The sequence below is a fragment of the Scleropages formosus genome, chromosome 6, assembly GCF_900964775.1.
Source record: "Scleropages formosus chromosome 6, fSclFor1.1, whole genome shotgun sequence".
NCBI classification, from domain to species: Eukaryota; Metazoa; Chordata; class Actinopteri; order Osteoglossiformes; family Osteoglossidae; genus Scleropages; species Scleropages formosus.
Window position 1 is genome coordinate 20,705,287 of NC_041811.1, and position 12,844 is coordinate 20,718,130.

Sequence of the window (12,844 nt, forward strand, 5' to 3'; positions counted from 1 at the left end):
GTTCAATGAATAAACCCACCCTGTGAGAGTGATATGCGGTCAAGATTCAGCTGGGTCTCTGCACAGTATTTTATCCTTCCAAGATCATGCAAAGGTGAAAAATAAAATAAAAACAATTTTTTTTGTTCCGGCAAAATCGTGCCATTTTGTTAACGTCCGCGTTACAAAACGTGCGCAAGGTTGTACAAGCAACACACGTGCTGACGAAGCCGTATAAACGCACAGGTCAGCTGTCCACCTGATTACAAGCCTGAGAGAGCCCATTATTCCGTGCACCTCGTTCCACTCTGCCTGCAGTTATCTCCTGATCCATGATCTTTGCTCCCCCTGTACTCGGCAAAGCCAGAAGTGTTTGCATTCACCACTCCTCCCTGTCGTCACTCTGGATTGGCTCTCAGGTCCGGAACACCCCCTTTTTGTGCCCTCTCTCCATCAAAGTCCTGTTAAGACCCAGGCTCACCTCCACCTGTCCCACCTGGAGCAGGAGACCTCGGCAGGGCCGCATTCTCACGTGAACCATCATGTCGGACAAGGGCGCCTTCGACACCAATGTCATCACCCTCACACGCTTTGTACTGGAGGAGGGTAGGAAGGCCAAGGGGACAGGAGAGCTCACCACCCTGCTCAATTCTATGTGCACGGCCGTAAAGGCCATTTCCTCAGCCGTAAGGAAAGCAGGCATTGCAAACCTGTAAGTACAGTACTCGTGACAATATTTACTAATGAAAAATACAATCTGAATCGCCTGCTAGTTATGTCAGCATATGCAACGTGTAAACATGCAATTATATTTTACAATAAAATGTTTCCCTAGCATAGGGGGTGCGGTGGTGCGGCGGGTTTGGCCTGTGCCCGCTCTCTGGCGGGTCTGGGGTTTGAGTTCCGCTTGGGGTTGGGTGCCTTGCAATGGACTGGCATCCTGTCCAGGGTGTGGCCCTTGCACCCTGTGTTGCTGGGTTAGGCTCCGGTTTGTTATGACCCTGATTGGGAAAAGCGGTTTCAGACAGTGTGTGTGATGTTTCCTTAGCACTTTTTTTTTGATGGCATACGTTGAAAAAAACATGAGAAAATTTGGTTGTATCAGCACTCAAAATGTATGGGCCACTGAAATAATTAATTTCTGTAATAGAAACTCAGTTTTGAACTTAGAAAAAACAACAAGTAGCTGAATGACTCCAGTCATGCAGCTTTTACAGTCTTGTCTCCAATTATGCAAAAAATGGGTATTCAGAAAATTTCCCATATAGGTATCCTTCCAAAAAAGGGATATCTTATGCCCTCAAGATGAACCTGTTATGAGCTACCTTTCTAGCAGTCTTGAGATGGGACCTTGCTTGCATGATATGTGGCGTCTTTTTTCTGGATTCATTTCTTTCTTGGAATGACTGCATGCTCTGTTACGGGACGATTTCTGCCCTACCTGTTGCTCTTGTTATGTGTGTTAACAGCAGAATTCATTTCAGCTGCAGCGCAGCAGAGTTACTTTTTCTGACATCTGAGGTTTGTGGAGTTTCACGTTTCCCTTTCTGATGTGGTGAAAGGATGCTGTGCTACACAGTTCGGTGTTTACTTGCCTAATATTTCAGGATTTAAGTACATGGGTCATCTAATTCCCGACAGAGAAATTTAGAAACCACAGTCACGTTACTAAAGTTTTCATTATCCTGACAATTGTTTCTTTTATTGCCAACCCCGTTCATATAATGTGCATTCATGACCACCCAATGGAGCATTGATGTACTTAGTGTATCGGTCCTGCTAATTCTCCCTTTTCCCTGTAAGATATGGCATCGCTGGGAGCACCAACGTGACTGGGGACCAGGTAAAGAAACTGGACATCCTCTCCAATGACCTAGTCATCAACATGATCAAATCATCCTTCACCTCCTGTGTTCTGGTTTCGGAAGAGAATGAGAAGGCCATCATCGTGGAGCCTGAACGAAGGGTAGGTGCAGTTCTTAGCCCTTCCTTGCATTGGAGCTGTGGAGAGTCTGTGCAGAGACAGAGACAAGGATGCCATAGTTCTGCTGGGACTTGTTCCAGGAACACATTGCATTGACAGACATTATGGTTCCAAGTTGAGCAGAATAGTACTTATGCAGTTAGATCATATAGGTTCAGCTCCCAGAAGAGGGGCCAAGCACTTTACTTTAAAACATTTCATCCATTTCTGTTTTGTGAAAGGAATTAAATGCAGTGTAGCTTGATTTATATGGAAGGAAATTTTCTCAATTTCAGTAGACCAGCATCAGATTTTACCCATTTATATGGCTGACTTTTTACGGGAGAAGTTTAGGTAATATTCCTTTCTTAGCTTCCAAGCAGATTCCTTTATGGTACATGAACTACCAACCTTCTAGTTTCAAGACCTTGTCCAATATCACCTTCCTAATATCATTTGCATTGATTTCACATTTTTCATTGCTTTGATATTTTTGTCGTTGCTCTTTACCAGGGCAAATACATTGTTTGCTTTGACCCCCTGGATGGTTCTTCAAATATTGACTGCCTCGCATCTATCGGAACAATCTTTGCCATCTACAAAAAGGTCTGACATATTGTTTTCCCACCAATCACATTTCCACAAATTTAGTCCTTGAACCTTGCGATGCAATTCTCAAACTCTGCAGCAAAACAAGTATGAACTATAGTTATTGCTGTTATGTGGACTTGGACTTACTCGCTGCATACTCAACGCGCATTGACATCAATACGCTGTTACTATATTCGCAATAAATGGATCCACATGCATAGCTTTTACAGATATTAGTGAATGTAGCAGTGGTTATACAGAGGCATTAAAAATAAAGTTCCTAGAATGATGCATTTGTTCCCAAGGCGACGGATGATGAGCCCAGCGAGAAGGACACCCTGCAATCAGGTCGGAATATTGTGGCGGCAGGCTATGCGCTCTATGGCAGTGCTACCATGATGGTGCTTTCCACTGGCCAGGGAGTCAACTGCTTCATGCTGGACCCTGTGAGCCCCCCTTCTTAATATGCTTCAGGTGGAACAAAATCTGTTATCACAATCTCATTGACATGTGTAGGTAGGAACCCTCGTGATATTATTTTACCTCGCTGTCATTGATCAATCATTACTCCACCTTCAGTGTCTGTCTTGTTTTAGAGGAGGTCTACCTCTGTGTCGTTCAATCTTTTCTTCAGTCTGATGACAATATGAAGAATGTGTGTCTGAAATGACAGCCTGTTTCTTCAGGCAATAGGGGAGTTCATACTGGTGGACAGGGATGTCAAGATAAAGAAGAAGGGTAAGATCTACAGTCTCAACGAAGGCTATGCCCAGTACTTTGACCCTGCGGTCACAGAATACTTGAAAAAGAAAAAGTTCCCAGAGGTATGTTTCATTGTTTGTTGGTGCATCACTGTATAGAAGGATTAATTTTATGAATAAATGGGCATAATTAAGCATAATGTAACCTGGTTAACAGAGCAGGAAACATTTCTTCTGATATGCAGGATGGCAGTGCCCCTTACGGGGGAAGGTATGTGGGCTCCATGGTGGCTGATGTACATCGAACCCTTGTATATGGAGGCATCTTCCTATACCCTGCCAATGTGAAGAGCCCTAAAGGAAAGGTAAGAAAGCAACTTGCTCACAACAAATTATTTTTACGGCTTCTTGTTTGTCCATTTCAAATCAACTGAACTGAAAGTATCAGAAAACCCTTTTAAAATAGTCCATTGTGCTCAGCTATTTGCTTAGGACTGTCCCAATAATTGCACTTCTTTAAAATTTTCTTGATTTTCATCATTTTCATGATTTTCATATATTTAAAAATAAACTTAAATCAGAACCGCTCATCAAAATCAGGAAGTTGTGGGAAATAACCCTTTTTGTTTATTGTTGTTGTTTGTTGTTGTTATAACCAACTAATAAGTCACAGCTGGAACCTGTGCAAAAAAGCTGGGACAACTGCTGCTGAATTATTTCTATGGCATTGACATTTATTTATTTATATTTACTGAAAGATTTATGAGGATAAGATCCTTATACAGACCTGCACTGCTCAGACACCTGCAGTTTGTTGACGTGCCTTTCCTCGACCACGGGGCAAGCCTCGGGGAAAGACAGAGCTAGTCTGGGTGGGCTTTTGACATAGTTTGCGAGATGAGCACAAACAAACTAAATTGCTTTGATTTCCAGCTGAGATTGTTGTACGAGTGCAACCCCATGGCTTACATCATGGAGCAGGCTGGTGGAATGGCAACCACCGGCATCATGAACGTCTTGGACATCCAACCCGAGAGCATCCACCAGAGGGTCCCTGTGGTGCTGGGTTCCCCTGATGATGTGCGGGAGTACATCTCCATCTTCCAGAAGTGTGCCAAGTGAGAGCTACCCTCAAGGGAAGGCACTGCAGCCTGAGAAGCAGCTGACTCAGGACTGGTCGCAGCACAGGATACGTCCCACAGAAAGGGACGCTTTAGATCAGACTGCATGCAGGGACACCTTTTTATAACATTTTCATCTGTCTTTGTCTGATACTCAGCTGTGTATGCAATGGGTCTTCCTCAGTGAACATGTCAAATGACTTTATAATAGTTATATTGGCACACATGGTTGACCTTAAATGTCACTCTGAATAAAACATTTTTAAGTCTGTTCTCAGTGTTTCCTTCCTTCTCTGCAAAGCAATGCAATCTGTAGTCCGTATGTAATTGTTGAGGTCAAGAATGAATTCATAATGCTGAGAGAATGCTGTTCACCAGCAATGATGTGTTTTGAAACAGGTATTCTGATTGTTATGAGAACTATTGTGAAAATGTGTTAATGGTTTCAGCTTTCGTTTCTACAGAATTATGAGACAGAAATGGAAGTCCACCCTGAAAGCCTTTCTGTTCATAACAGCTCTTTTGTCGCTGGCGCATTCTGTAGAGACGGTAGAGATGTCACAGCTGCTGTATCACTTAAATAGTAACGCTAATAGGAAAAAGCAGAATTCTGAGCACAATAGCCGAATTTCAGCTCTACCCAGTCAACCACAGTACTGGCAGAGACACGAGACATTTCATTTCTTCTTTCAGTAGATTTCCAGTGAAATTTTGGCATGGATGAAAAACATGATACTGGTACCGGTTATGATACTGACACTTGACATCCTGAAAACTCTGCCTTCCCCCCGATTCATTTTTTCCTATTCCAATCATAACTCTTGAGTGGCATATATATGGTCTAAATCTGCTTCTTAATATGCACTTGCATATTGCAAATTAAAATTAAAAAAACCAGCTGATATTTCTATATACTTTGCTAACTATTCTCAATAAAATGAAAATTAAAATAAAAGTTACATAAAAATGAAAAAAATGTAGAGACACATGAGCAATTTAAAATCTGGACACGGATGAACAAAAAAAATTTTTGGACGTTTCAAGAAGATCTTTGATGCTCCAAAAGCTGCAATTGAGTTTTATTTTAACAAGAGTTTTACACCATATTTTCAATAAGGAATGTGTGACTGGTAGGGTGGAATTATGTCACATTGAGTAATGCTGTTGTCTCACACTGGTTGGGCTGTTGAGGTGTAGGTTTAAACCCAGCTTAGTACATATGGAATTTGCATGTTGTCCCTGTATCTGCATGGGTTTCCCCTGGGTGCTCTGGTTTCCTGTAACAGTCCAAAGACATGCAGTTCAGGTAAACTAGCAATGCTGAATTTCTGAAGTGGTCCCTAAGATTCATAGAAATTAAAGTTTTAATTTAATTTAATGAAATGACCATGCAAAACAGGCCATAAAATCTTTTAAAAATCAACACTGCCAGGGTTACTGTATGAAGTTATACCATAATACATCTATAAAATGTCATTATTTTCAGTTTTTGTATTAAAAAATAAATGACATAACAAAAGATTTCATGGAAAAATATGAAAAACGTTATCAAGAAATAAACATACAGATACTGTTTATGGGTATAAGCATAAACAGCATACATCTACAAAGACATGCAGGGATCTCTTTCTACCATTGAGAGGCGCTGTAAGAAAGTAAATGTACAAGAGACGTGATGAACATTTTGAAGGGGTTTGGGAACTTGAGTTACACAGTAACATGTCAGCACACTTGTGTATCCCTGCTTACTTGCTCAGTATGTCAGTGCAAATTTTATTGTATGCATTAAAGGATGAAATTCACATTTTGAAAGCTTGCCATGCTTTCTAATAAAATCTGGCCTATACATCTCAGTTTATGATGAAATTAAGAAAGAATATTCACATTACTGTAGTTGACATTCCAAGACATGCTGTTCAGGGTCCTTTGCCATCTGGCCGGCGCTACAGAGCACTGAGCACCAGAACAGCCAGGCACAAGAAAAGTTTCTTTCCTCAGGCCATCTACCTTATGAACAGCTAAATTCCCCCTAGAGAGTAAACCAGTGCAATACACAACGCTATTTATACTTATAACTATTTATCACATCAGAACTTACTCACACTCCCCTGCATTTGTATAGAACATACCTGTATATACATATAATGTCTTGTGACTATTTTTTGTATATTGTGTACTTTATATTTTTTTATATATTTTTTATCCTTTATTCACATATTCTGTCTTCTCATCTGTGTCTTGTCACTGTCATTCTGTCTGTGCTGTGGAAGTTTCTGTCACCAAGACAAATTCCTTGTATGTGTGAACATACTTGGCAATAAAGCTCGTTCTGATTCTGATTCTGATTATTTCATTATTTTGTTTTGCTTTGGGGGGAGCGCGGGGGCGCGGGGGCGCGGTGGCGCGGTCCTGCTCTCGGGTGGGTCTGGGGTTCAAGTCCCGCTTGGGGTGCCTTGCGACGGACTGGCGTCCCGTCCTGGGTGTGTCCCCTCCCTCTCCGGCCTTATGCCCTGAGTTGCCGGGTAGGCTCCGGTTCCCCGCGACCCTGTATGGGACAAGCAGTTCTGAGAGAGAGAGAGAGAGAGAGTGTGTGTGCGTGTTTTGCTTTACTTTTGATCACCATGACTCTGCTGAATCCCATACGTCATGCAGTTACCTGCATGCTGAGAAGAGCTGACTGTGTTTTTTGGACACAGTTACATTGTGTCTAATAGGAGATGTGAAGGGTATACAGTCATCTGCTGTGCTCTGGTTAAGCTTCTGTAAACATTCAGTCTGTATCAGTCTTCCATGTCATGGCACTGGAGTGGATTTCTGACACATATAAGACATGTTCTCATAAATGCTGACTTCCAAAGTATTGGGCTTATAATAAGGCACATAGGAAACAGGGTCTGCTCTACCTACCTCAGCATTCAGATCACATAGGGTGCTACGTCTGGAGCAACACTTGTTTGTTTGAATCAGAGATGCAAAGAGTTTGAAGGTGCGTGTGTAAATATACACACACACACATTTTCAGAACCGCTTGTCCCATACGGGGTCACGGGGAACCGGAGCCTACCCAGCAACACAGGGCGTAAGGCCAGAGGGGGAGGGGACACACCCGGGACAGGACACCAGTCTGTCGCAAGGCACCCCAAGCGGGACTCGAACCCTAGACCCACCGGACAGCAGGACCGTGGTCCAACCCACTGCGCCACCACACCCCCCTAGTGTAAATATAGATATATGTAAATTGCGATGCGGTAATGAATAGCTTAGTGGTAAGGACTGCTGCCCTGTATCGCCCATTGCCTGATCCTAGTAACTGTGAGACTGGCTTCAAACTGCCGTGATCGTCACCACGACACGCAGTAAATGAAAGTGAGGGAAAAGTGAGTGAGTGCTCCAGCAAGAAAGTGGGTGCTTGAATACATTGAAAGTCATCTGAGACAAAACCATGAGGCATCTCAAAATAAAATGGACCACAAAAAATCAGTCAGGTATCTAGTGTCAATGTGTTCAAATGCAATTTTGAACTATAGTAAACTGCATCCACATTTATCACTGTTTACAATTTTATTTACATATGTGTTTAAATCAATCCATCCATCCATCCATCCACAACCAGTTTTTCTGTGCAAGGTCATTGTCATTGGGAGCTTACTCTATAAATACAGTGTGTGAGGGAGGACACATCCCAGATGCCAGTCCATCATAGGGAAATTACACACACTGATTCAGTCGCACAGACACAAGCAGTTCAAACATAAGGCATGGTGGCACAGTGAGTAGCACTGCTGTCTGACAGCATCTGGGTGGTACAAGAGGAGGTGGGTTTGATCCCCACTCAGTCTGTGTGGGTTTCCTCCCACAGTCCAAAGACATGCTGTTCAGGTTCCCCCATAGTGTGTGAGTGACAGGAGAGTGTGTTCCACTGATGTATGGATGAGTGACCCAGGGTAAGTAGTGTATCTAGCAGTGTAAGTCACCGTGGTGAATAAGGTATGTGGGCTAATAACACTACATAGTATCCATTGTAAGTTGCTTTGGAGAAAAGCATTTGCTAAGCGAATAAATGTAAATCTGAAAGATATGTTTTTTGATGGTAGGAACAAATTCGAGAAACCAACAGAGACTGGGCTGTATTTGAACCCACTTTGAAATCTACAGCCGAAGTGTGAAGCCCCAGTGCCTCTGTGCTCCCCCATATTTGAACATTAGGCAGTAACATGCAGGTAAAGTTAAACAATTTAATTCTAAAAGGTGGGTAAATTATGCAAAAGAAGTCTCCTGGAAAAATTGCCAAGCTACAGACTGACCAAAACCAAACAAATAAAACCTGTTCAAGGAAATTTAAGGACATTGTTGTTATTGTTTACGTGTTACCTAACTATCAGTGCCTCAGCTAGACCATGACATCCATGGCTTCATGCTGTTGAGTTTGCTGTATTAGCTCTTTCCGGAGACCTTCAGCTGGACCTAGCCGGAATGCAAGTATCACATTTCCGTGTCAGTCATGGATTACAAATTGTGATGAGTCAACAGCAAAAAGAGGGGCCATGGTTTGGTCTTGGAATACATGGAAACCCTTCTGCAGCCACCGCAGATAAGGGTGGAGTCGTGACAAGTTGATAGCAAAAGAAATATTTTGCCAAAACTGAGATCCTCTTATAAACTTTTAAAAAGCTGCTGAGGGTTCATGAATTAGTATAAATGAATGTCTTCAACTCATTAAGTTCAAAAACTGAGGAATATGACATTGCAGAAACATGTCTCTGATCAGTTTTTGACTCAGCAGTAAATAACACATGACTTAGTGGTTTTTGTGCCTTTTTCATTACCATGCAGTTTAACAGTCTATTTTAAGATTCTGCTACTAAATAATAGACTTAAAACAACATTTAGGTAATTGTAAGACTTGTAAAAAGAGCCAAAGAATTCCTTTGTATAAACAATTTACTTGTTTATTTTACTTTACTTAATTTACAAGGTTCATTCAGAAAGTATTCGCCCCTCCCTGATTATTTTCTAGGTTGTATTGCAAAGTCAGTACAAATAGGATAGTTTTTCTATTTACTGGTAAATCATTTTAAATGACTTAAACATTGAAATTTTTTGGATTAAAAAAAAAAAAGACAGTTACTTAATTCAAACATTTTCCATGAACAGCATAAGCTGCATAAGTTGTTTCCCTTTTTCTTGAGAGATCGTATTGAAAGGGAAATTAGGTCCACCTGTACTGATTATAAATCCTCCTCTGGTCAGTGTTAAGAATGAAAATGACTGAGTTTGAAGGATTCTTACAAAGAAAACAACTTATCATACGCTTTGGCAGCAGGTCACGTCCTGGTCTGAGCTGTTGTCTTGCAGTCTGACCACTGGTACCTGTTCAGTATGTCACTCCAGCTGCAGGACCCTTGATCAAGGTGCTTGCCTTGAACTGATACAGTAAAAATACCTTTGTGTGTAAACTGTAAAATCAGTTTGCATAGGACTGTCAGTTGCCTTGGACAAAGGTGCAAAATAATAATAATAATAATAATAATAATAAGAAGAAGAAGAAGAAGAAGAAGAAGAAGAAGAAGAAGAAGACTGCTGTGAAGAATATGGAACTGCCAACATTTAGGTCATGACATCACACCTACTGTTTCATTGAAGATATGTGTATATGTCAGACCCCTCATACAGGCATACCCCAAAAATTCTGAGCTCTACGTGGTGCCAGTATTCTGCATTAAAAGCACTGGGTGCTTTTGTAAATAAAACATTCTAGTTCTTTATTTATTTATTTATTTATTTATTTATTTATTTTTTAAAGAACTCCAAAATAACCAAAATAAATGTTCAAGGGAGTGATAACTTTTTGAAAACACCATGTTAATAGTAACTTAAAATTTAGTCTTTTATGTGATTCCAGTTGCAGCTGATGACCTTCCTCCTTATGACCCTTAGGCTTTGAAAAGTCTTTAAGACAGAGTATACTGCCACTGCTTGTGAGCTGCATGCATATTAAGTTACAAGCCTGACATCTGACATTGGTGTAAAATTGTTATATTTCAGTTTTACATTGTTGTACTCACGCTGTTTTACTTTCTTTCTTTGATAATTATAGGACATTTCATACAGTGGAAGTAGATGGGAAAATGAGACATAAGTTTATAGCATGAAGGAAATGGTTATATCAAGATGTTATGGACGCAGGATTTGTGTCTCAAAATTCAGATTTAAAGCATCATTTAAGTAAGAAAAAAGTGAGTACTGAACATTGCTTTCGCTTTTTGACAAGATGAGGTCAATGTCAGCATTCACATCTGTGTCAGTACAAGTCTAATCATTGCTACTGTATATAATTTAACAAATACACACACACACACACACACACACACACACACACACATACCGTCTGAAGCCGCTTGCCCCGAGCAGGGTCGTGGCGAACCAGAGCAAGGCTGGATGGGGAGGGGATACACCCAGGATGGGACGCCAGTCTGTCGCAAGGCACTCCAAGCAGGACTTGAGCCCTTGACCCACCAGAGAGCGGGCAAAGGCCAAACCTGCCGCGCCACCACGCCACCCAATAATTTAACAAAAATGCTTAACAATTTCCTGAAATTCCTGCAAATCTCAGTAAATCTGTATTGGCTCTTACCTGGATTAATCCAGCTGTTAACTGAATTGGTGAAAGTCTGAAAACCGAGCAATAAGGGTTTAACTGACCTAATAAACACTGTGTATTTTACTGTAAGAAATAAATACAGTACATTTTCACCATTAACTGATAGTGAACTGAGTGTTCACTATTAATGTGTTTTATTGTTTGTTTTTTTTTTGACTATCCATCATCAGTGGTTCACTGCAGGGTCACAACGATCCAGAGCCTATCCCAAAAGCACAAATTGTACAAGGTACACGAATGAAAGGGTGTATGTCCATTGTAGCACAGTCACACACATTCAGACAATATGGGCAATTTAAAGTCACCAGTTCATCTGAAACATGTCTTTGAATGGTGGGAAGAAACTGGAGTGCACAGCTGAAGCCCACACAAACATTGAACAGATAGAGTTAGACTCAAACCCACATCCAAAGTATAATTCAGGGGTTGTGATGCACCTACAGAGCAGACTATAGAACAGGACTGAAAACCATACCAAAAGTGTACCGTCTTGGCCACGCACACTTGTTTTGGCCTTTACTCAGCTCTAATGTAAATTGTACAAGTCACATTCATGGTGTTTGTGGTGCAGAAGGTTGGCCTGGAGAGCTCATAATAGCTATTAACAGGCAATAAAATGTTCACGTTTTAACACCTGCAGGACCTTTGACACTGAGGGTTTCTCTTCTGTCACATGCTGCTCTCTTGTTCGCCTGAAACTGAAATGTTTGCTTAAGATGATTAAGTACACTGTCGCTCTATTTTGTGGCTGTCTTTTTTCCTGACAATACAGCAATGGATGTGCATGAGAAACATTCTATATATACCTTTGAACCAGTCTGAAATATCAAAAGTAGTACCAGTTTGAATCTACAATATTGAGGGAAAAATATCTCCATAAAATCCCATCTTTTAAACCTGCATCATTAATACAGACCAGTAATAGTGAGAATAAAGAGGTAGGAGGAAATCCTTGCACAGGGCCCTCGAGGAATTGTATTCAAACATTCTTGAGAAGCAGAAGTGACCTGCTTCACATTGTTTTGAAACTGGTCACATGACTTCTCTATGGGGGATGGTGTGTTAAATTTCCTAGCTTCTGAAACTACATAAAATGAGGTCTGCATTGTGACAATGATAGCTTAGTTAACTAGATGACTTTCTGAAAGGAGTTACTTAGTCTTGTCAGTACAGCAGTATTGTCCAAACCGAAGCTTGTAGTTTCCTAACAAGACATCCCGCATTATCATGTAGCATCACAAAACTTTGCTACAAGCTACTAGGCTTGAAGACAAGTCAAACGTTAATCTCAAATTCCACCTTCTAAATTTGATTTGTTCAAGATTCCCAGGAAACCAACCCTTTATTGCTTCAACACTAAATCCATGGAAATGCCTTGGGTTCTTCTGAACTTCCATCTCAATCCTTGGTTTTCCTCAATTAATTTCTGCCACATTAAGATCAAGCAGAACTTAGAGCATGTAACGCTCCAGGAAAAGTACAGTTTGGAGCAGGGCACAAATTTGCAAAGTACAAAATCACAGCACGTTTCATCAAGCCTGTAGAGTTTGAGAATGGGTGGGAGAAATTATCAGCATGGCTTCTAGTGTACAGTTAAGTGTAAATTTGCTTTGGAAAAATGACAATGGACTGAATAGAGGTGAAATTTTATGGTATTTAATTGATCACTGCTGTAAAAGCCACCTTTTGCCCATGAGCATAAACAATCCAGGACTGTACAAGACATTCAAGTAACCAGAATATTTACAAGGACACAATTTTTTTAAAAAGCTAAAAAGAAGTTGACACCAACGGAATTGATAAACCACAAATCAAATGTGGTTTTGTC

General features: G+C 40.9%; 1 protein-coding gene across 1 annotated transcript; it reads left to right on the forward strand.

The window, feature by feature from the left end:
* Positions 1–410: 410 nt before the first annotated feature.
* LOC108925027 (fructose-1,6-bisphosphatase 1-like) lies at positions 411–4,627 on the forward strand. The gene is made up of 7 exons (XM_018736729.1): positions 411–691; positions 1,783–1,945; positions 2,456–2,548; positions 2,839–2,979; positions 3,220–3,357; positions 3,480–3,599; positions 4,168–4,627. The coding sequence occupies exons 1-7, from the start codon at positions 522–524 to the stop codon at positions 4,354–4,356; spliced, it is 1,014 nt and encodes a 337-aa protein (XP_018592245.1). The 5' UTR covers positions 411–521; the 3' UTR covers positions 4,357–4,627.
* The last annotated feature ends 8,217 nt before the right edge of the window (positions 4,628–12,844 follow it).